The following is a 23,601-nucleotide window of genomic DNA, read 5'->3' on the forward strand; positions in this document are numbered from 1 at the left end:
TAATTGGTGCCTCACGCAAGGACAGCAACGGAACCCTTTCTTCTGAAATGTTTCTACTCCGCTCCGAGGCGAACCCTTAACTCAACGGCTCCTGCCTGGGGAAAGCAGCTTCAGGGGCAAAATGGGTTCGTTTCTAGGAGTGAGAGCGACGGGCGGAGGGCCTACGGAGTCAGAAAACAAGAAATATCTCCAAATGTGCAAAATGGTCCCCCTGGGTCCGAGCCCCCAATTCACAAAGAGGACCGCTTACGTGGGCCACAGGTTCAATAACTTGGCCAACGAGGAAAGATGTTTACTACATAAAGCAAAATTTAGTATTTTGCTACTTATTTTAACAAATTATGAACCATGTTTAATTGCAGTTAATTCTCTAATTTCACCTAATTCATTTTCATTTGATTTACGTACATTCAAACCGACCTCCGGGTTGATAACTGTGGTTTTTAGGATGCATTCATAAATTCGTAATTTTTTTACCCTTTTCAGTCCCATTTCTAACCTCTTCTATGTTTTCTACTCTTTTGCCACAATTGGTTCCGCTTTGCAAGGATTTCGTGTGATGACTACCGCGGAAGCCTTGCCCCTCCCGCTGACGACCACAACACATGGCTTAGGGTTCCATAGTTGTAGTAGTTATTGGAGAGGACTGACAGCTGAGGTCATTTACCCCATCTGGGCATGTGGGTAATTTACTAAGGTTGGGAAATTCAGGGAATGGAGGAAGGTGGAAGGAAACCAGGTGCCGGCATTAGCCTACTGCTGACAAAAGACGCCAAGGGGTCAACTGTATAACTATCTGCCTACTCAGGTGAAATCAGACGGTATCCAGAGTTTCAAGAATAGGGTATGTACCTGGTTACTTGCTCACCCATTTTACTCATGGGATGAATTCTTTTGTGACAATCTTCATAAAATTTAAGAACTTATATATTATGTAATATTTATATTGACGAAATTTAATATGGTTGTACCATTTTTCAAAATGAATAAAGTATTATTACAATATTAAGGTCCCATCCGACGGACGGCGTACTCGCTTTAAGTGCTCTCCACGTAGAGCGAGGAGAGCACTTTAACCACGCCAACGTCCGAATTCGAACTCGGGCTCTCAGGGTGGGAAACCAGTTAATGAGCTATCCCGAACCTCCAGAACTCATACTCATATTAGTGCTCACCATAACAGCCTTGGGAAAAATAATAGAGGCGGTTTCCTGTTGCCTTCCAGAATAGTGTTTTAATGTGGTACCATTAGGAACACAATAAATAACTATGTAGAGCAATTTACCCAAAGGTTGATATGATAGGTGAAGATAGAGCTCGTTTGGTACTAATAAATTGGCGTGTGATATTCACACATTGGCGAAATAAGGGGGATAAGCGAGGTCTGTTCAAAAAGTAACGCGTATTTTGAATTTCCGCGGGTTACGTATATTTGACTTTCGATTTTTTTGTGGCGCTATGTTAGTACTTATTAGTCTCCCAATTACGCCGAAACGTTCGGCCATTTTGAATTATCAGTTAATTGTTGACACCTGTTCTGCTGGGACGTGTTTTGGCTTGTCTTTGATTTTTGCCTGTTCCGAAAAATGGATAAAAAATTCTGTATCAAATTTTGTGCGGAAAACGAAATTAAGAGCGCGAACGCATTACGAATGCTGACTGTGGCATATGGAGAAGATACCTTGGACCGAAGCAACGTTTATTGGTGGTACCAAATGTTCTCAGAGGGCAGAGAAGATGTGAACGACGAAGAGCGTGCCGGACGCCCGAAGACGTTAACAACCGACGAAAACATTGATGAAATGAAGAAAATAGTTTTGGCCAATCGTCAAATCACCATTAGAGAAGTTGGTGAGGACCTGAACATATCGATTGCCATTCGATTTTTACTAATGATTTGGGCATGACACGGGTCGCCAGGAAATTCGTACCAAAATTACTCAATTTCGACAAAAATCAGCAACGCATTAACATTGCTAATGAGGTGTTGGACTCTGTCCGTGACGACCCAAATTTGCTCCAGAGAGTCATACTGGTGACGAATACATAACCGGTGACGGTTTATGGTTATGACTTGGAAACTAAAGCTCAATCATCCCAATGGAAGCTGCAGCACGAGCCAAGACCGAAAAAAGCGCACCAAGTTCGGTCGAATGGGAAAGTTTTGCTAACAGTTTCCTTAGATTGCGGGGTCGTGGTGCATCATGAGTTCTTGCCACAGGGTAGAACGGTAAATAAGGAATATTAACTGCAAGTTATGCGCAATTTGCGCGAAGCAATCCGCCACGAACGCCCGGATTTGTGGAAGAACAAAAATTAGCTTTTGCTCCATGACAACGCCCCTGCTCAAACATCGTTACTTGTGTGCAATTTTTTGGCCAAAAACAACACACTAATTATGCCGCAGCCACCGTATTCCCCAGATCTATTCCCCAGTGACTTTTTCTTGTTTCCGAAACTGAAGAGGCACATGAAAGGACGGCTCTTCGCTACGATTGACGAGATAAAGACTACATCGAAGGAGGAGCTGAACAAGATCACAAAAAATGATTTTTGAAGTGCTTCGAGGATTGTAAAAAACGTTGGCACAAGTGTAAAATATCTAATGGAGATTACTTTGAATATTCATGAATAAATAAATAATTTTTGAAAAAGCACAAAAGTTGTGATTCATTTTGAGCAGACCTCAAACCAGGCTCACTGACTCCCGGCATACCTGGCACGTTAAATGACGCCATTTGGATTGGTATTGTTGCAGTGTACTGTTTAAAGTGTCAGTTCAACATTTTTAAGACAATGGATCGGCTCGCTGACTATGGAATACGTTCAGTGATTCGTTTTTTGGCTATAAGGAACGTTTCAGCAGCGGAAATGTATTGACAGTTAATTGAAGTGTAGAGCCCCAATACGATGAGTGACAGTAAAGTGAGTAATTGGGTGAGAGCTTTCAAGGACGAGTGACAGTAAAGTGAGTGATTGGGTGCGAGCTTGCAAGGACGGACGGGAAAATGTCTTTGATGAACCGCGATTCAATTTTGTGAATTTTATTTCCGTCGGACGATTTTGGCACAATTAGGTGACCATTGTAACTGCTTAGATTACGCAAGGAAACGGGAAAAATTAGGCGGTCTACAATTTATATTGTGCTTAGAATGAAGCGTTCCTATAAGTATACATGTATATGTATATACACTTCGGTTAAGTGACGTGGGCCCTGACACGGCCCCTAGTTCCTCACCGCAGAGAGTGCAAGGTGTTGCAGTTTCAATATTTTTAAAAAATTTCGTCCATGGTCATCGCAGTATTTCGCGTAGTTCCTATGCACTCCCTCGATAAGTTCTGGCATTTCTTTCATTTTTAATGAAAATCTTTACAGCATCTCGGCCCCGATACTAGACGGGTTAAAAAGACGTGATGGTCAGCCATCATTAATTGGTAACAATAAGGCATTGCTCCGAGTTTTTTTGCCATTTTCTGTAAGTGACAATGATCATAATTTGAAATACACCTCCGTTTGACAAGACGTTTCACAAAATTGCTACGACGCTCGATGGAACCGATTACCGATTTTTTTTCATATTTGGCCATATTATCTTATCTGTGGGCAGAACGATTAGGGAAGGTTGGTTTACGTTACAATCTACCACATGCATTCCGAACCTTTCCTAGTTTTGGAAACACGAAAAATAACGCTTGAAATTATAACTACAGGTTTGTAAAAAATACACCGTCTTCTATGAGTTCATTAGCCGAGAGAAATTTACAATCCATCAATTGCAAAATTTTTCATTCTCTCCAGCATAAGAGATCACAATGGTCGTAAAACTCCTCGATCGACAACCTTGAGATGTTGCATATTTGATTTGTCATCAAATGTGAAAATATTTATGGATTTTATTCGCTTTCTCAAATTAAAATATGCCGGAAAGTTAATATTCCGCACACTCCCACTGGTATATTTTTGTAATTCGGTAATTTGTTAAAAACTGTTGAAACTTGAAACATTTTCTCGTTGACTTGCGGCATTTTTTTGTCCAAATCGCGCACTTGACACAAAACGTATCCTCATTTTTTTCCCATCTTCCACAAAATGAGTCGATAGATTTTTGACGAAAACTCAGCGAATGTAGATTCTCTCGACGTTTGTATTTATTAATTCTAAACATCCCTCCTATAACCTGATTTTTCTTTCAAGAGTTTGCCAAAAAATTATTTTAAATGATAGTATCACCATCGTCATCACTTCGGAACCCACTTTGATTTTCCGTCTTCAACCATCGGCCATCGCACTCCTTCTCCAACAAAAACCCATATTTTTTACCGGTAAATAAATATTTAAAACCGTCTTCTCCAGTTCCCCAACGATATTTGTGAGGAGTAATGGTCAAGCGCTGCCAAATGAAGTAGCTAAACCATTTAGTTCTTAAAATTCACTCACTCAAAAGGTCTTCAGACGATTGCGAACAGTTGATTGAACAATTAACCATAGGCCGTACCTCTCCACCAACTTGCCGATTTCTGAAACTTTATTTGAAAGATTTCTTGCGCATGGTATAGCGTAAAAGTATAGTATATTCTTACCTCGATCACTGCCTGAACGAAGTTTTTTCCTTAACACTATCTAGATTGCTTAGTCTCTGTTTCTAGGTAGTCCCATGTTTGGCATAAAAAGTATCGGGAATATTTTCAGAAAAATAGATTTAATCCAGATAATGCCAAAATACCTCAATATTCTTCAAAGTACATCCCTTGAGGTTCGACACACGTTTGCCAGCGGCTTTTCCACGACTCGAAGGCCCCATGGTAGGCGGATTCCGGAAGGTCCTTCAGGGTACGCGTGCCAGTTTCTTTGGCGGCATTTACTGCCCCATGGTGTTATTCTTTGAGGTAGGATTTCTCTTTTGGGAATAGGGAATAGTCTGCAGGCGCCAAGTCGGGACTGTAAGGGGGTTGGGGAATCGTCACGAAGTCGTTGCAGAAGGTCTTCGCAAGCAGTCACTCGACTCTGCTCTTGGTCGTCCGTCCACAGACCTTCGGGACGAGTTTAGCACAGAACTTTCGCATCTCCACATTTTCAACGATAATGGTGTGCATGGTCATCTTATCAATGCCAATACTCGTACGATATGCGACCATTCGTACACTTAACCGACGGTCTAAATTAAGTACTTCGCGCACACGTCAGGAAAAAATTGTTACCGATACTTTTTATAAAAACATTTTCGTTTTTGCCCCGTCTCTAACCACCTCAATGTCGGAAGGAATTCGGCCGATACCCATACAATCACCTTTACCCAAAAGTAACCTATCAAGTTTGCACAGCTAAAGGAAGACGTCCGCAATGGAGCCCGGGTAACATAAAAGAATAACAATTTTTATACTGTGATTACCACATCGGTGTACATTGGCTTCAATCTTGTTCGTTTGGGGCGCACATATTATGATCGTTGCCCTCGCAACAGCAATACCCATCCCCAACGCCTACTCGGAACTTAAAAGCACACTATTAACTAGTGTTTCCAATAAATGGACATTCTATGACCATCCTTTGTAAACTAACTAACAGGCTGAAGATAGGTACGACACTAAAACATTTGAACCATGTAAGGTCGATGAGGCAGGAACTCTGTAATCTAAGATTAAATAATTATGACATATATAAAACTCTTCCGCTGAAGTGTGAGTCACTTATTGTCATCTAATTAATCCTAAAAATGCTGAAATGAATCACAACCAGACATCATGGCGCTCGCAATTTTGGAAGCATTTCACAAATCACTGTCGCAATACACGAATTCTCCTCGAGAAAAACTATTGGACGTGATTGAAATGAGCGAGTACTTGCCGGTCACCCTGTGAGTCATGAAATTGGGCTGGAAGACCCAGTTTCATCTTTCTCCATGCTCCGGAGAAGAGTTAAAGACTTGGGCTGGGAGATACACCTCTTTGAGGAGATTCGTGGAGCTCCTTTCTCGGCAGAAACGAATTTAAAAAAAGTCCCTTGTCAGCCCCCGGAGACGCCATCAAGTTATGTCGATCGATGTGTAAATACGTGATTCATGGACTACAAGAAAATAGTGATGTCGACCCCTTCAAAGATAACTAAAAAACACCGGCCTACCTCACGTTTTGGCGAAAAATTGCCTGAAAATAAATCAGATACCTATGTCGTCACAATGGGAATCGCACAAGACATTGACTTCAGGGGAATTAAACGAATACATATTTGCTTTGTTGAAAGTTACACCATTATATAGATAATAAATGGCCCCGTTCAGAAAAGACCGTTGCAAATTTGATTAAATCCCTTGCATAATTTGGATATTTCTCTTCAGCAACGATGCTGAAAATGTATTATAAGCCCTGTCTTTTCACGGTAGGAGAGATCATTTCAATAAAATGGGAGAGATAAAATGCGGAGCAGATAGATTTAAGATGTCATTCTTCCCACGAACGATAAGGGATCACGGTTTTATGACCGCGGAAAGGGAAAATGTTGTGGGTCAAGGGTAGTCTGGTGTGCAATCACTCCCCGCCGCACACCCTGGCGGTGGCTCGCAGGGTACTCAATAAATACTAAAGGTTTGTAGCATGAATCTTCCGGAAAATTGGTCTTCAAAATCCTGGATATGAACTGTTTTATATAACGGGGTTTCCGGCTCGTATAAAACTATCCTCAATCTCGTAGCCACTATCTTCTCAATGCTGCGAGTTACTTCAATCTACGGCTGCTTGAAACAAAACAAATCAACGTTAATAGCTGTCATTTACAAAATTATGCATATAATGATCAATTAATGTGCAGAATAAATTTTATCCATATATCTCGGTTATTTCTTAGTAATAATAACGTAAAAACGATACCCCCACGTATAGACAAGAGGATGGATATGGATGAGGTTTTGATTAAGGAATAAAGATAATAAAAAAGTCTCTCTATGGATGTAGATTTAAAATAGGTTTTATGCTAATAATTAACATAGGCATCTTTATCCCTTTAGTTATGCGAGCATAACTTGTATCGTTCGATCCATAAAATCAACACTACCAGGGCAAACTAATTACAAGACATTGAGAACTATTAGAGTAAGAGACAGGGCAGAACATTGCAGGATGACGTTCAGATTTCCCATCTGATGACCAGGTCAAATCTGCATAAGGGGAATAATCGAACAGCATTAAAACATGAAAATCCTCCTTTAATTAATTTCAACCAAATTTCTATTAAAAAATCCTGTAGAAATAGCCAACAGTTCCAATGACTAATTACATCATATGAACCCTAATATTCCATTATCTTAATCCAAAGCAAGCTCCTCATTCAAATTTACCATTCCCTACTGAAACCTAAAAAGTTCTGATCCTTTTCACTGAAAACTGGAATTTAGGCATTTTGGAATCCTCTCTAGTAAAATAGATATTCCCATGAGTTATTTCCTCTTCCAGTGACTGGGACCTCCTTTCAAACTTGAAATTTGCCAAAGTTTTCTTTAATCTTAATCACAATCCTGAAATTTGAAACCAATGTATTGTTTATTTTCTTCAGAACTTGAGAGGAGTCAATACATAAGCATCTATTAATTTACCTTTGCTATTTTGATTTGTTACAGTTAACTCAGCATCCATTTCAAGAAGGCAACTTCAATAACAAATGCTTTAATTAATCACACCCATCAATCATTGAATGGCCAGCATCATTCAATTGGAACATTTACAGACATGAATAAGAAAGTTGAAAACATTAAACATGTGTCTAAAAAACCAAAAATACAGTAATCAATCCAAAGGTCGGTTTGGTAGGTGATAGTCGAGTTCACACAATACTGAGCCCTGACGGCATGTTAAATTCACACATCAGATTAGGGGGGCAAATTCCTTTCCCTGTGCCGGTAATGGTTTCCCAGGAAGATCTGGTACCAAAAAAAATCACAGAGCTTGGGTGGAGCTAAGGGTATACAAAGAGGCATGCCCGGGAACCAAACCTGAACCCTCCAGTCAATAACCTAATGCTCCACCATTATTCAAAAATTTTTAAACATTAGAATGTTTGCAATTTTCATGCATTAAAATGTAGCATCTATAAAATCACCAAAAATTTCTCAAATGAGAAGGAAGTCGCTAGGAGGGTGGGGGGGGGGTCTGCAAAGACCCAGCGGAGTGCAAAGAAAGTATTATACAATGGGAGTTCTTTGATTGGACTAGACTTGCTCCTTCAGAGTCGAAACAGATTTCATAATTAAACCATCAACTTTTAGATGGGAGATTTCTTTTAAGGAGAAAAAAGACCAAGGGTGGAGTGACATTTACACTCATAAAACGGTAACCATGAATGTAAATAATAGATGTAATAGTTTCCAGTTCAACTTTGTGAAACTCCATTTTCAAAGAATTAAAAAGCAATATAGCTATTTGTTCGCAGTATGAATCTTTTCGACTAATTAGTTCCAACAATAGGTACAATGTTTGACAGGGCTAAATTCATGTATTGCACCTCCAGTTCCGAAGCCACCCTCTCTCTGCGCCATCCATTCACAACCCCCATGTACATAGATATAAAGATAAATGAAATTGGCAATACACTCTATTGTTTCAGGCTTCACTTCATGGAAGTATTTAATATCCATTCTAAAAAGAAAGACTCATAATTTTCCCTGAAAAGTAAGAGTCTTTCTTTTTAGTATGGAAATTGGCAATGCTTGAAATTTTCCCCGAGGATGATGCTACTATTGGAAATGAAAAAATAGTAACTTTGGGATTCCACTGAATATTTATTACCATACGACCCGGGTTTCGACGTTCAACGTCATCAATTTCATTTACTTTACATGCCGCTCTGGATGGTCTTAAAAACCATTAAATTCTTTGTTATACAAGTGTAAGTCTATATTTTTTATTTAGTTATGCATGTATGTCTCTAGTGTGATCAAGAGTGACACAGCAACTTTTCTCTTGTGTAATCAGTAGAGACAATGCAAACTGGAAGAAGAAAATTTTTTTAAAGTACATATAAAATAAGAAAACTGAACTTCCTATGCTCTCACTTGATATTCTAGCTTTTTCGATTTGTTTTCTTTCACTTCAAATAATTATCCAACTTATCTTTTCTTTTTCTGAGCTCTTTTTAATAACTTTCTCTTCAGAGTCACAACAGGACCACCCATTGTAAATGCATTGTAAATGCACCTAATTTGGGTTGGTCTAATAAATACACCTCTCCATGAAGTCTGTGGAAAATCACAAACTCATTTAATAAGGACATCGAAAAATTCCACTAAGTGAAGCCTGAAAGTGAAAAGTACATTCTCTCCATGACTTTCACTCTATTTTCTTAGCATTTCCTTCCTTTCTTCAAGCCCTTTTGAAGCCATTTCGTTTTTAAGTCAAATACATGTAAAATTGTCTAAATTATTTCCCACATTTCTGTCTCTTAAGGGAAGTATGATTCTAGTCACCATAGAAAGATCATTCCTATGTCTGCACACAATTCTACACTTCTTGCAAAATCATTCGACCACTTGAATCACATGAAATTATTGGATTAGAGGAATTTAATTATTTTACATAGTTCAAGTAGTTTCTTGACAGGACCAATTCTAGGAGCATCATGAGTGATCCTCAAGGGGTAAAAGAAAAAACACTAAGTACCTTCCACATAGCTGATTATTTTCCAAACTTGAACTTGCCACATTCCAGAATAATAGGGTTGATGATTTTGAAATTTTGGCATTGCAAACATCAGCACAAAGACTCAGCTCACCAAAAAAATTACAAAGTGATAGAAAAGAAGATCTTTCCATGCCAACACAAGTACACACAGGCGGAGGAGAATACACAGCGACAGTAGACAAAAACCCCAATCAGGTATATCAGCGCCAATAATAATTGATCCCACAAATAGTGAAATAAAACTGTAACCTGAAATTACATAATGGGTGAGGCAACCCTCTCATAGCTGTACACGGCATGCATACAGCCTAGTATGAGTATGGATGGTATACCCCTATTAAAAAATGAAGTCAAATCCTTTTATCCTCAAGGTTAGTTATTTCAGCCTATTAAATGCATATATTGTTCTAGCTAAAACACCAATCCAAAAGCCTAATGTAATAGAATGGGAAGGTCAACTCGAGCATGGCCCTCAACCATAACCCAATCAATGAACAAAACCAAAGGTAGAATTAAAATTAATAATTACTTAACTATATGTTTGTCATAGAGAAAAATAGATAGTGGCATTTTTCCACTGAGATTTATTTTTTAATTTTCACCTATTAAGACAACAAAAATGGGCAGTAAGAATCCTAGGAGAAGTTCCAAGGGCAAGCAGTTGTAGAGCTTAGTTTAAAAGATTTAACATTCTATCTCTTCCCTGTTTGTACATGTTTCATACTTTGATCTTTGTTCAGCAAAACAAAGCCATTTTCACTCTGAAAACCAATGCTGATTTACATAGGTATAGCACAAGAGGTTGTAATGACCTTAGAATAACTGCCCACAGATCATCCATGTTTGCTAGGAACCCTGGATATGCTGGTATGAAATTCTTGAAAGCATGACTGAGAAAATTAAAGGAAATAGATAATTTTTTGTAATTTAACCCTAAATTATATCAATTCGTAGCTTAATGTCCAATCCAATGGATGATGTACTCACTCAAAGTGCCCTCTACAAAGCACCTCAAGTAGGGATCAGGATAAAACTGAAAAATATCTGCCGCTGCCAGGATTCAAACACTTTTATTAAGAACATTATATACATACATAATTTATTATAAGAGGCACAGAGTTCTTTCAGAGTCAATTTCCATTCACCCTTTCTCTTGGACCACAGCAAGAATAGCTTCTAAAAAGTAAGCAAGCATCACATAGCACATGTACCTAGAGATATTTGAATTTTTTAAGTGTGGTACAAGTTTCAAACTAAAAATAAATTAGCCCACTTAGAAAGCTGAACTCCTGAAGGAGCTCAAAACTTTTTTTGCAAAGAAAACAGTACACTAGCATGTGAGATCACAGAACAAAATTCAAACGAAAGCACAAGTTTTCCCCGAATATTTCACATTTTGGGTGCCCTAATCTTCTTGGTTTGTTTTAAATCAATAGTCAACAAGAGAACCAGTCTCAGATAAGATGGGTAAATAGATTGGAAAAGTGGCTTTCTTGAAAATAAATACAGGTACATATTTGTCACATTTTTATCAAATATGGGTACTGGCTTGCCAAATCTGATATTCATATTTTTTATCGTACATAAATCCCTTGAGATTTCAGGAACACACAATAGAAACCAAATAGAGACAACTTAAACCATGGGACTTAGTTAACGATGAGAATATTTAATTTATGTTTCACATAGAAATTTGGTGAGAATTTTCTAGCCAACTGGTTATCATTGACTTTTTATTATTTTTTGAAAAACCACAGAGGAATCAGGTGATATTTTATATAATATATAAATAGAATGTTGAATTATCACCGAAAATTTCCTTGAAAGAGCAAACAAAAGCCGAAATACAGGGGCCATTAAGCCAGGAGACCCATGTTAAACCCATGGAGAGGCACATAGGATTCTTCACCATTTAGATGAAAAATAGTTTCGATTTGTCCCAAACACTGCTCACATTGGCCCATTTTGACTAGCAAGATTGGTCAAAACCAAAGAGTAGTGATTACTCTAGATTTTAACCCTGAATAATGTCTCTCTTGATTTTCATGAAGAGGAACTAAAGAATTACATGAGCTTTCATACAAATATTCATTAATATTTTCTCAAGCCTCCAGTATGTGCAGAATTTAAATTGGCAAAATTGTGTAGACTAGACAGGTGAGCATTGCTGATGGAGAGCAAATCTTCTTGTGTTTTTGACTTGTCACGCAATCTAGACTGAAGTAAACAATGCTCAGATATACCAAGACGCACATCCTGTAAAGCAATTTCACTCCTAAGTTGGGCCAGGGCTTTTTTTATGTTGACCAACGGAGCTGCAACAAAACAAACATTTGTTAAGTATGCAACTATTCGGTCATGAGAAAGATGAGAGTCATGGAGTTCAGAGTTCAAGCTTATTTAGTCAAAGTTTCATTTTACCCTGAATCTAGTGTTTTTAATGAGCATGCATGTCTCAAATTCTGACTTAATCGCTTATTAATGTCATCATATATTATCATATCATTGATATAAAAATACCAAAGTGCTACCTATATAAATAGCAAATAAGGCCACTCCAATGTCATTTTTGTGCATAATAAAAGCAGCACTCAACAAAAAATTTTGAAGACAGGAGCTACAAGAAATGAAAAATTTTAGCCAAACATAGGCAGAGATATAAGGCTTGCATGCAGCTTTGAGATCTGAAACAAATCCATCAACTCCACAATTTCAACTGCAAACCCCTGGGAGTTAACCCAATAATAGCAGCAGCATTCCTCCGAAAGAGAGGCCATGAGCACAGAGGAGGCATCAATCAACCCTCTCTGCCCTAAGGCACATATTAGTTGTATCAGGTTTACTTGGTTTCATACTCAGCTTAATGACACTGAGAGCTGCAAGCTGATTACATTTTATTTGTGGACTGTAGCTATGAGGCGGAAGTGCCAAAAATTACGACACTATGAATAGGGAAACACTTACATAATAGCAAAATTCATTTAGGTTGCATCAACTGAAGCAGGAAGCTAACTCAAAACCTTGCAATAAAACTCACAATACAGTTTGATCAATTAAAAGTTTGCACTGTTTTCCAACTTTCAAAAGACAATAAAAGCCATGCAGCCCAAACCAATGCAACTACACATACAAATTATGTTTAATAAACAATACAGCAGTGCATATTTTCACTGGTAAAGATTATATCAAAGATAGCACATCTACGGCTACTGATTTTCTTAGTCACATTAATATGTGATAAATGAATGAGAGATGTTTGAAAGAGAGAACACGTACTTCCATCAGTCATGCTAGATCCCCGTTCTTCCGTTTCTTGTTTCACAAGGTCCAATTCCTCAGTCAACTGGCTCAACATTTGAGAATGGTTTGAGATGGATGTACATGCTGCGTTATATGCCTCTTGTGCTTCGGTAAGTTGCCTCTGGGGAATATTAGTTGCACATTTATTTTACATATGGGATAAAATGAAATAGAAGTTACTGCTGAAAGTCACGTGAGAGAATTGAAAGTGCTCACTCGCAAGTTCAGGATAAAGTCTGAGGATGACTGATTTCACCTAACCTTGGTAATTAGATCCCTAAACTCTCCAAATACAAAAATATCCAGTCATACACAGCCAAATTTTATGTCATAATCACATTTTAATGCAGCAAAACATGTCTAACCTCTGCCACCATGTTGGGTATTGGCTCTTAGGTAGTCAGTTCAATCCCAATCCACAGACAATTTATTTCAGCTTTGATATGTTTAATTTTTGTTGATTTTGCAGGAAAGCTTTACCATTATTGGCTTTACATTCTTTTAATTTTTTCATTCTTCAGATGACACATTTTGCCATCATATATCGTTTGAATAAAAATTATTGGAAACAGATTTATTTCAGAAATTGCTGCAATGCCTCAAAATTCTTCAAAGTATATCCCTTAAGCATCGACACACTTTTGCAAGTGGTTTTTCCACTACTCGAAGGCTCCCTGGTAGACGGAAGATCCTTAAGGGTATGTATGCAAGCTTCTTTGACAGCACTTAGGGTCCCATGGTGGGATTCTTAGATGGAGAATTTCACTTTAAGGAATAGGAAATAGTTTGCGGGTGCCAAGTCAGGACTGTAAGGGGGTTGGGGAATCATCACAATGCCGCTGTAGGTCTTCTGCAAGCAGACACTCAACTATGCTCTTGATCGTCTGTCAAGAACTTCCGAATGAGTTCAGTGCAGATCTTTCACATCGCCAAATGTTCAGTGATAATGACGTATACTGCCATCTTATCAGTGCCAATGCCACCATGCACACACTTAAATGATGGTCTGAATTCAGCCCTTCAAGCACACAGGAAAAATTGTAACCAATACTTTTAATCCAAATCTTGTATCATTGTTTCATACATTTTTGTTGGATTTTTTCATTACATTTCTTGTGTTGCCATAAATTACTGCATTTTATTTTTATCCCAGCATTTGAGATATACATACCTTGATAGCAACAAAAACATTGAGTGATTCACTATTATATGCAAGTTATATTGGCATATGTCAAGACTACTACAGATTAGTACCCATGATTATACCACAACACAAATAAAGGTGCATTGAATACAGCATTCCACTTCTTTGTATTAAAAACGACCCCTTTACGCTGGCATAAAAATTTATAACCATTTCCTAGCAGGCATAAAAGATACCAATTCATATTAGATGTTTGAATCTATGAAAGAATTTTTTTCAAGACCAAAATTAATAAATGAAAAAGAAACACTTTGTTCCAATCCACCAATTTATAATAAATGAAAAAGAAACACTTTGTTCCAATCCACCAATTTATTACAGGTACGACTAGTTTCGACGCTACGGCGTCATCCTCAGGTACAAAGTTTAAAGTCACAATCATTGTATATATACTCTCTTCTGGAAAGGGTGGGGGAGTTGTGGGAAGAGGGGGCGGGGAGGGGAGTACGGGGGTAGGTACGAAAGTATGTGGGAGAGGGTAGGAAACACCAGGAAAAGCGTTAGTGAGTGGGGGGGATTGGAAGGTGGGTTAAGAAAGGGGAAATTAGGGGAAAGGGGAGGGGATTAGTAAGCTAGGGATTTCATTGGTCAGTATAATTTGAGTCAATGGCTAATGGGGATAAAGGTACGGGTTAGGAGTCAATGGGAGTTGGGGGGAAGGGGTTATTGGTTCTGTTTTTCTGTTATTGCTAGGGAGGCTTCCAGGAGAGGTGATACGTTTTCAAACAGAATGTCATTGAGTAAAGGATGTTTCTTCATTGTTCTCCGGATCTCCAACTCTTCCTTCTTGTCCATCCTCCTCCCTTTTTCTTCATGGACATGGATGGACAAGAAGGAAGAGTTGGAGATCCGGAGAACAATGAAGAAACATCCTTTACTCAATGACATTCTGTTTGAAAACGTATCACCTCTCCTGGAAGCCTCCCTAGCAATAACAGAAAAACAGAACCAATAACCCCTTCCCCCCAACTCCCATTGACTCCTAACCCGTACCTTTATCCCCATTAGCCATTGACTCAAATTATACTGACCAATGAAATCCCTAGCTTACTAATCCCCTCCCCTTTCCCCTAATTTCCCCTTTCTTAACCCACCTTCCAATCCCCCCCACTCACTAACGCTTTTCCTGGTGTTTCCTACCCTCTCCCACATACTTTCGTACCTACCCCCGTACTCCCCTCCCCGCCCCCTCTTCCCACAACTCCCCCACCCTTTCCAGAAGAGAGTATATATACAATGATTGTGACTTTAAACTTTGTACCTGAGGATGACGCCGTAGCGTCGAAACTAGTCGTACCTGTAATAAATTGGTGGATTGGAACAAAGTGTTTCTTTTTCATTTATTATAAATTGGTGGATTGGAACAAAGTGTTTCTTTTTCATTTATTAAAATGAACTTCCACAAAGTTGAGGCTGAAACTATTGAACTAACCAAAATTAATATTTTTTGCCAAGGAATGACAAGCAGTAACTTTATTATAACCATTTTACAAAATGTACCTGTATGTACACATTTTTTTGTTTTGTATGACATATCTCATATTTTACAATTGTAAAATAACAAGATGAAATAATAAATAAATGGAAATTTAATGCAAGGTGATTTTATTCTGAGGATATCATAAAAAAATTGGACATGGTAGTCCTGGGATAGAGCAGTCTGACTACTGACCAGAGGACCTGTGTTCACCCTCAGCTTTACCCAAGCTGTGTGATTTTTTGGGTATCTGATCTTCATGGGAAACCATAACCAACAAAGGGAAAGGAACTGCCCCCCCCTTATTACCTAGATGTGTGAATTTCAAATATCTTATGGGCTTGGTACTGGGTGAATAATACCATCACCTACCAAACCCACCTACGGGTTGATTATTGTGTTTATGATATACCATATAATACAAATGCAACTTTGGGGAGCAGAGTTTGAAAAGATGCTCCATATGCAAAATAATAAGGGTGTTTTCTTTGCTACTATGACACTTATCACCAACATAACGCCACAAAAAATCGAAAATCAATTATACGTAACCTGCGAAAATTCAAAATTCGCCATACTATTTTAACAGACCTTTTTCCATTACAGTCAACTCCAGAGCAAATTGAAGACCCTGAATGAGCACTGTAGAGTTTCACTCTGATGGTTGGATTAAAAAAAAAATTTTTTTAGGTTAATATAAAATCAAATGTAGTAACAAAATTCCATTTAAAATTTAAATCATTTGACGAATATTTTACAGCATATTGCCAATTTGACAGCATCAACTTTTTAAAGAACAAATTGTTTTCAACAGCTTTTAAGAAAAAATTGTCTACAGTTTCTGGGGTGAAAGGAAGATTTTTTTTTGCATTACCATGACCAACTTCTTCATTGATTACTCTCAAAGCTGCCTTTTGTTTATTTTTTGCATTGAAAATAAAATCCTTAAAAGCCTCAATTTTTGCACACCTATTTGGGTTTTGATAATCTCTTTTGCGATTCAAGTGGGCCTTCTTGTCATGCAGGCTTCTACTGGTTTTATTAAGAGTGGTCATAACTAAGTAAATCATTTCTAAGAAGTAATATCTCCTCAAAATACAACAGATTATTTTTAGCATTAGCGAGCTTACAGTTAAATATTTTTTTGGGAAATAATGTACAAAAATGCCTGGGAAATTACATTAAAAACTTGGTAAACTAAGCTGCTCAACGGAGCCTGTGCAAATACCAAGCCAATGGACACAAAACAGAAGCAGTTTGAAACTCTCTACACCTTCCATTGTTATGGACCTCATAGTCATTGTTTTACTTTTATTTGAGAATTTCTTAGGAGTTATTTGAGTCTTAAAAGTAAAGCTTATACCTTGATGGTCAGACATGGACAGACAGACAACTGGAATACTATACACAATTTAGGACCACTATTGGCAATTACATTATCTAGGCAGGCAGATAGTCGAGTAGGTTCTTAGTTTGCCCAGTATAAATTATAGGAAAGCAAAAGATTTTTAAGAACCTGACAATCGCTAGTTCTTAGGGTTATATCAATGTTGAGATCCCCGCAAATTATGATACTAGCTACCAGAGCCAAGAAAAGGGATAGTAATACATCCAGCTCATTACAGAAACCTTCAAATACGTCACTAGAGGAGTGATACATAAAAGCAATGATCAGATTCAGGTCCTTCAACATGATAGCAGATATTACCAAGTGCAATGCCATACAGAATTTAAGTCAATTACTTAATAAGGCATAACTTTCAAGGTATAAATACAGGTACCGCGATTTTTTGACACAGACAGGCAGTAGAATGATGCCAATCTAAAATCTCTTATGCTATATACAATAACTTTATTTTTTGTGAGCCAATGTTCATCGAGACATAATACATTGTAGCCAGCATGTTTGACAACTGCTTCTATCTCAGATATCTTATTTCATACATATCTCACATTTTGGCGAAATATGAGTAAATTAATGCCACTACCTAGCCCGAAGGACTTAGGTCCCACCAAGAGGGCCCAGGTTCAAATCCTGAAGACAACAAATATTTTTCATCGGTATCCCAATCCCTACTTGAGGTACTTTGAGGAGAGCACTTTGGGTGAGTACGTCCGCCGGATGGGACATTAAACAGCAGACCTCTTGGCTCCTTTCAACATGAGTAGGCTAATGTCTATGCAAGGTTTCTCTCCACACTTTCTTTCCCATCCATCTCTAAAGGTGCAAATGACCTTAGCTGTTGGTCACCTCTCATAAAAACTACTACTAGGACTTAGGTTTTCAAATTCCCGTTTGGAGGAGGGTAACATGCTCAACCTAAGAGCACTTTTCCATAGCGTTATCATTGTGGACCCTTGTTGTTGTGACTGATTGTGATCTAAAAATTACATCATTCTCAGAGGAAAGACACATTGAATTACCTCACAAAGATTGAGTATTGAAACAAAACACCTTAAGGAAAATGCTGTAACCAATAGTGACTAAAAAATAAAATGAACATCAATCTTTTTAATAAAATTAGTAATTCCAGTTTTACTGTGGTAAAATATTATCTTTGCACTATTGTACTATTTCTTTGAACTATGCCTTTAAATGAGCCACATTTAAATCTTTAATGATCACATGTATAAGTATAACTTAACCAACCTGCAATGTACTAAACTCTGCAATTGAAGATTCAAGCTCGTTGTTCAAATACTTTTCTCTCAATCCAATCTTTTCCATTGAGTGTGAAATATCAGAAAACAGTTTTTCCAAATTAACTTTTGATGGCTGGAACGCATCTTTCATGTTGCCCTGATAGCGATGCATGTCACTCAGGTGATACATCCAGTCTCTGGGATCTAAAGAGATATGATACACGTAATAAATATAAAATTGGATTCAGTGAAATAAGTCTGATGGAAATGCCAAGCATAAATGCATTCATTTTAAGTGTACATCTACAGCTATTTGTTTTAAAGGCATCAATCGCAGCACCAAAATTGGAAATTATATTCAAAATGGAAATATTTTTTTCTAAAATTAACCAACCAACCAATCTTAATAGGAAAACAGGTGCCGCAAAAATAAACACAATGATAATTAATAAAATAATCGTCTCTTTGTTGTAAAATATTAATTTACCAGGTTTTATCGTGACTTTAAGTTGAGTAAGAACTCTTTCAACTTCCAGCTTCCACTCATTAACACTAACTTTTGATTCCAGTACACCTGGCTTTTCTGGATGGCTCAATTCCTGTGAAAAGATGTATGTTTATTTATTTGACTAGGTGCAGGCTATGGATTTTGTTTATAAATGTACAGCCCAACCTTTCCGAATCCTCTTAAAGCAAGTATGTCATGATCTACTGTCTCTGGATCATCATCATCAGAGTACACAGCAGCAAGTTCTTCCTCAATTTTTTCAAGTACTAATTCTGTTTCATCATCACTTACGCCTTCAATAATGTCCGGTTCGGGTGGAATGATAGGCCTTCAAGTTAACACAAAATCTTCTTTGATATCATTACAACATTGTTCATTCATGAAAAATATTTTAGGGTATACAACATAATAACAGGCAATAACAATATACTTCAACCACAACTGACTTTTTCCATGTAATATTGGATGCTTTTAAGGCCTCATCAGCAAGTTTGTCCAAAATGAACACTACATTCTCTCCATAGCCTTGCTTCAACTTACTAGGTGGAAATGTTATTGCGACTCCCTGAAACAAACGAGACAAAACTGTCTTACAATGCATCATCATTTATAGCAAAAATTGTGCAATTGTACTGGGAAAGGAGCAGAAAGTTAAGAAAATTTTCCGAAACGAACTTTTTCTCGAACACACTCCAATATGGACGAAATGGTTGAATTTGGATCATCATACTCCTGAGGTTGATCAAAGGACTTTCCCATTTTCCTTATCAGCCATGCACATAAGGAAGTAAAACTGAAGAACTGTTCCATTGGATTCGATGCCAACGCGAAGTAATGTCTATAAATTATCAAACAAACAACAGCGTAAAAAAGAAAGTTGGAGAATCATTAATATGTCAATACTTTGAGATGGATTTTTCTGGGCAAATTTTTAGTATATTTCAAAGTTAACGCAATATAAGTGTATGCGGTCCACGAATAAGTACCTCACCTATTCAGTGGTTTCATTTGTAAATCTCTGACATATTCCTTTTGATAATTGAGAACTGCAAGTTTGTAGATCACTTCCTCCATCATTACGATAGGTGTAAATAGACTTCCAGGGCCTCCCTCAAAATCATCATTACTTCGACGGTCACCTTCTCGATTCATATTCATTTCTATCCAAATGACACAGTAATGATGAAAGAAAAATAAAAATTATCAATTAAAAAATCTAAATTAAAACTTTATATAAAGTAGAACATTTTACTCGCAAAACACTTTCGGTTTATATCATGCGAGAACCTTTGCTTTTAAACATAGCTCATATCCACCCATTCAAACAAGCAGTACAGTTCTATCGACAGAATTACCAAAATAATCGATAATATACGTTGCTCAAATACGGAATCGATAATTAAATTCGACAATTGAAAATCGAACCAAAGCGGATATTTCGAAGTTAAATATTTATTGGGTACTCGATTAAGCCTGATTGACTTGACCTGAGCCGGGATTTATTCACTTTTTGAAATATTAAGTAACCATCCTCTATCAAGATTTGAAACTTCATCATGTAATCTAGAATATCAAGTCATGAGACTTGATAATCTAGATTACAGACCGTTCACATTAAGTCCGTAAAGAATCTTCGTTCTTCCCCTCTTTGAAGATAATATTCTTTTATTTCACAGTAGTCATTGGATTTAGGTATGTTTCGATGGGCCCTGCACTGTCTATCTACTCTTTCACTGCCTGAAGGGGCTAATACTGCCCACCCTGACTCTCCCTCGACAAAAAACACTTGTGCAAGCTTCTGATGAGTCATATATCCCTCCTATCCTATTCCCCTGGTCATCCTTTGTCTCTGTAAATGTGGTGGCCCAAAGGGCTCCGTGCTTATGCCAATACTTTTTATCATAATGATTAATTCTTTGCCCTGTAATATGAAATCTAATTCTGTTTTAAATGCCGATGACACCACTTTTGTACAAAAATGCCAACATATGTAAGATGCAAAGGTGCGATCTAGCACAGGCCAAGGAATGGTTTGATATTAATCATTTACATTTAAATGCCAATAAAACAGTATATGTTTGCAGTCTTAAATAAAAAATAACTGAAATGGAAGCTGCTAAAATACTAAAAATTTATATTGATAGAAAACTGGGAGACCCACATCAGTCAGATCTGTAATAAAATGAGTAAAGCTGTTTATATGTTAAGAAAACTCAACTTCCTCATATCAAATGAGTATCAATTAACTCTTATCAAGACCTTTAAATGCCGTTCATTAATGGGGTAATTTGCCACTTGTTCAAATCTTGCTGCTAATGTACCACCATGTGATTCCTACAGACATTTTTTTGTTAGGTATGGAATCATGACTGTATTAAGATAATATATCTTTAAGGCTCTGATTCATGTGAAAGTTAATCTAGAAACTTACCAATCTCACATCCATAACTACACTGCAAGAGGTAAAGCAAATCTAAATACTACTTCTTGTAGATTTTTATCAGCTTAAAACAAATTTCATACTGTGAACATACAACTGTATAACTGCCTACTCATTTGACACTTGACTGTATCCAGAGTTTCAAGGATAGGTTATATATACCTGGTCGCTTGCTCACCCACTTTACTCATTGATGAATTCTTTTGTGACTATCTTCATCACATTTAAGACCTTATGTTTATAAATTAAGTACTATTTGTATTGATGACATTTAATATGGTTGTACCATTTTTCAAAATTAATGAAGTATTATTACACTGTTTAAGGCTAGGTAACTGCATCAACATCTATTTATAATATTGTTCTTAGATTTATTCACATGATATGCAATAAACTAGCCCTTATGGAAAGGAGTTTGTTTCTGCAGAGGAGAATCTCTCCTTTAGCTACTTACTTCCATCCCAAAGCAACATAACTATAGGTATTTAAAAAACCTTATATCATATCAGTCACCTATATTGATGCCATTTTATACCTGTATGGCATCAACTCGTTCTTTCCTCAGGGTAAACCCCGTTCTATCAAGGGTGAAACCTGCCCCCAAGAGTGTCAAGTATTTAAAACAAACTTCAACCAAAAAAAGTGAGGAAAAAAGAGTTCTGCCACAACTAGGCGTTTCCACATCAGTGCTTAGATTTTGTCACATACGTTCGCTCATCATCACGATACTCTGTGTTAGAGGCTGGGTAACTGCATTAGAATTTAGGTATTGTTTTCTTTTTTTCTTGAATTCCCATGATATGCAGTACACTACCTCATGAGGGAAGGAGTTTGTTCCTGAAGGATGAAATCTCTTCAGTGTTCATTGACTTCCATCACTTAGCATCGTAAATATAGGTATTCTAAAAAAAATCATGCCAGTCCAGCTATTTTGATGCAGTACTGTATTAACCCTTTCTCTTCACAAGGAAAAAAGCCCATCCCCAGGAGTGTCAAATATTTAGAAGCAAAGAGAACAAAAAAAAGAGAATAAAGGAGGAATTTCTGCCACTACGAGGCCGTTTGTACTTTGGTGCTTACATTTGGACCCATATGGCCTATCTTTATCTCTTTAATCAGCATATAAGGCTAGATAACTGCATTGGCATTTAGTTAAGGAGTTATTCTTGGTTGAATTTGCATGATATGCAATTTACTAGTTCCGATGGAAAGAAGTTTGTTCCTACAGAGGGAAATCTCTCCTGTAGCTACTGACCAGTCAATAGCATGGCAACAATCAATATGATGAAAAAAACATAAATCATTAAGTAAGATCTGATGCTTCCCCAGCGTATCTGCTAAATAAAGTTTTCTTGTGTTAGGGGTTCCATGTTCGCTGAGTTTCAACACTCAACTCGAGCATTATCCTCAGGCTGATGAGGAAACGTCAGCCAATATGGACCCTGTGGAAGACTCAAGAAAACTTCATTAAACATGCAACATACCAGTTTCCCTTTTTTCATGCAAGTTACACCTGTATTGAACTAACCCATTCTTTAACAAGGCAAACCCCATCCTGAAGCTCATCAATAATTCAGGAGAAAGAAGAACCAAGAAAAAATAAGAGAAATATTTTCTGCCACATGGGTGTTTGCCTAAATTTGTGCCTATGCATCTGCTTTAGCATTTAGCTATAGTGGTGTTCTTGGATCAATTTGCATGATATGCAGTAAACTAGCCTCTGTGGAGAGGGGTTAGTTCCTTCAGAGAGAAATCTCTCCTGTAGCTACTGACTTCCATCCTATTGCATCACTGTAACTATAGATATGGAGAAATAAATGTATATCATGCCAGTCCGCTTATTGTGATGGTATTTTATGCCAGTATTGTATTAACCTTTTCAATATTTTCTCCCTTTTCCATTTATTATTTCCACCCATGAACGTTTAGAAGAAATAAACTTATCTGTATGCAAAGCATAATATTAATTTCTTCATTATATTTACAAAACAAATTATTTAATAATAGTCCTCTCATTCCTTCATTACAGGTAGATATACTTTGCCAATAAAAATAAAGAAACGGGCCCTTTTCCAATTTAAAAGATGAATGAGATATTTAAGACAGACACATTTCATTTAGTTACATATTACTAATTGAGCCTTTAGATTGGTCCAGTACTTAGTATTGGAAATTATTATTGTTGAGCAAATAAGAGCTGAAGTGCACTTGCTAATGGCTTTCATGCTCTCAAGGTTCAATTGCAGTCATAGCAAGGATGAGTGATGTTTGACCCAGAAGATAACTACGATTATCTGATTGAAGTGTAGCTAGTTCATTAGTGATTCCAGGATGCACCACGTAGAAACTTTGCACCCGTTGCC

At 37.3% G+C, this 23,601-nt stretch overlaps 1 protein-coding gene across 1 annotated transcript; it reads right to left on the minus strand.

The window, feature by feature from the left end:
- Positions 1-10,725: 10,725 nt before the first annotated feature.
- On the minus strand, positions 10,726-20,148 carry IFT57 (intraflagellar transport 57). The gene is made up of 9 exons (XM_071589122.1): positions 20,086-20,148; positions 19,790-19,958; positions 19,474-19,636; positions 19,245-19,363; positions 18,964-19,126; positions 18,778-18,889; positions 18,298-18,494; positions 12,943-13,087; positions 10,726-11,981 (listed from the first exon to the last, which is right to left on the minus strand). The coding sequence occupies exons 1-9, from the start codon at positions 20,099-20,101 to the stop codon at positions 11,758-11,760; spliced, it is 1,308 nt and encodes a 435-aa protein (XP_071445223.1). The 5' UTR covers positions 20,102-20,148; the 3' UTR covers positions 10,726-11,757.
- Positions 20,149-23,601: the final 3,453 nt, after the last annotated feature.

Source organism: Hetaerina americana, unplaced genomic scaffold, assembly GCF_022747635.1.
Source record: "Hetaerina americana unplaced genomic scaffold, ioHetAmer1.1.p SCAF_33, whole genome shotgun sequence".
Taxonomy (NCBI): domain Eukaryota; kingdom Metazoa; phylum Arthropoda; class Insecta; order Odonata; family Calopterygidae; genus Hetaerina; species Hetaerina americana.

Coding starts and splice junctions, on each gene's coding strand:
- IFT57 (XM_071589122.1), bottom strand. Junction 19,637..19,789: donor CAAATGAAACCACTGAATAG/GTGAGGTACTTA, acceptor GATAATTTATAG/ACATTACTTCGCGTTGGCAT. Junction 11,982..12,942: donor ATCTAGCATGACTGATGGAA/GTACGTGTTCTC, acceptor GTTTTGTTGCAG/CTCCGTTGGTCAACATAAAA.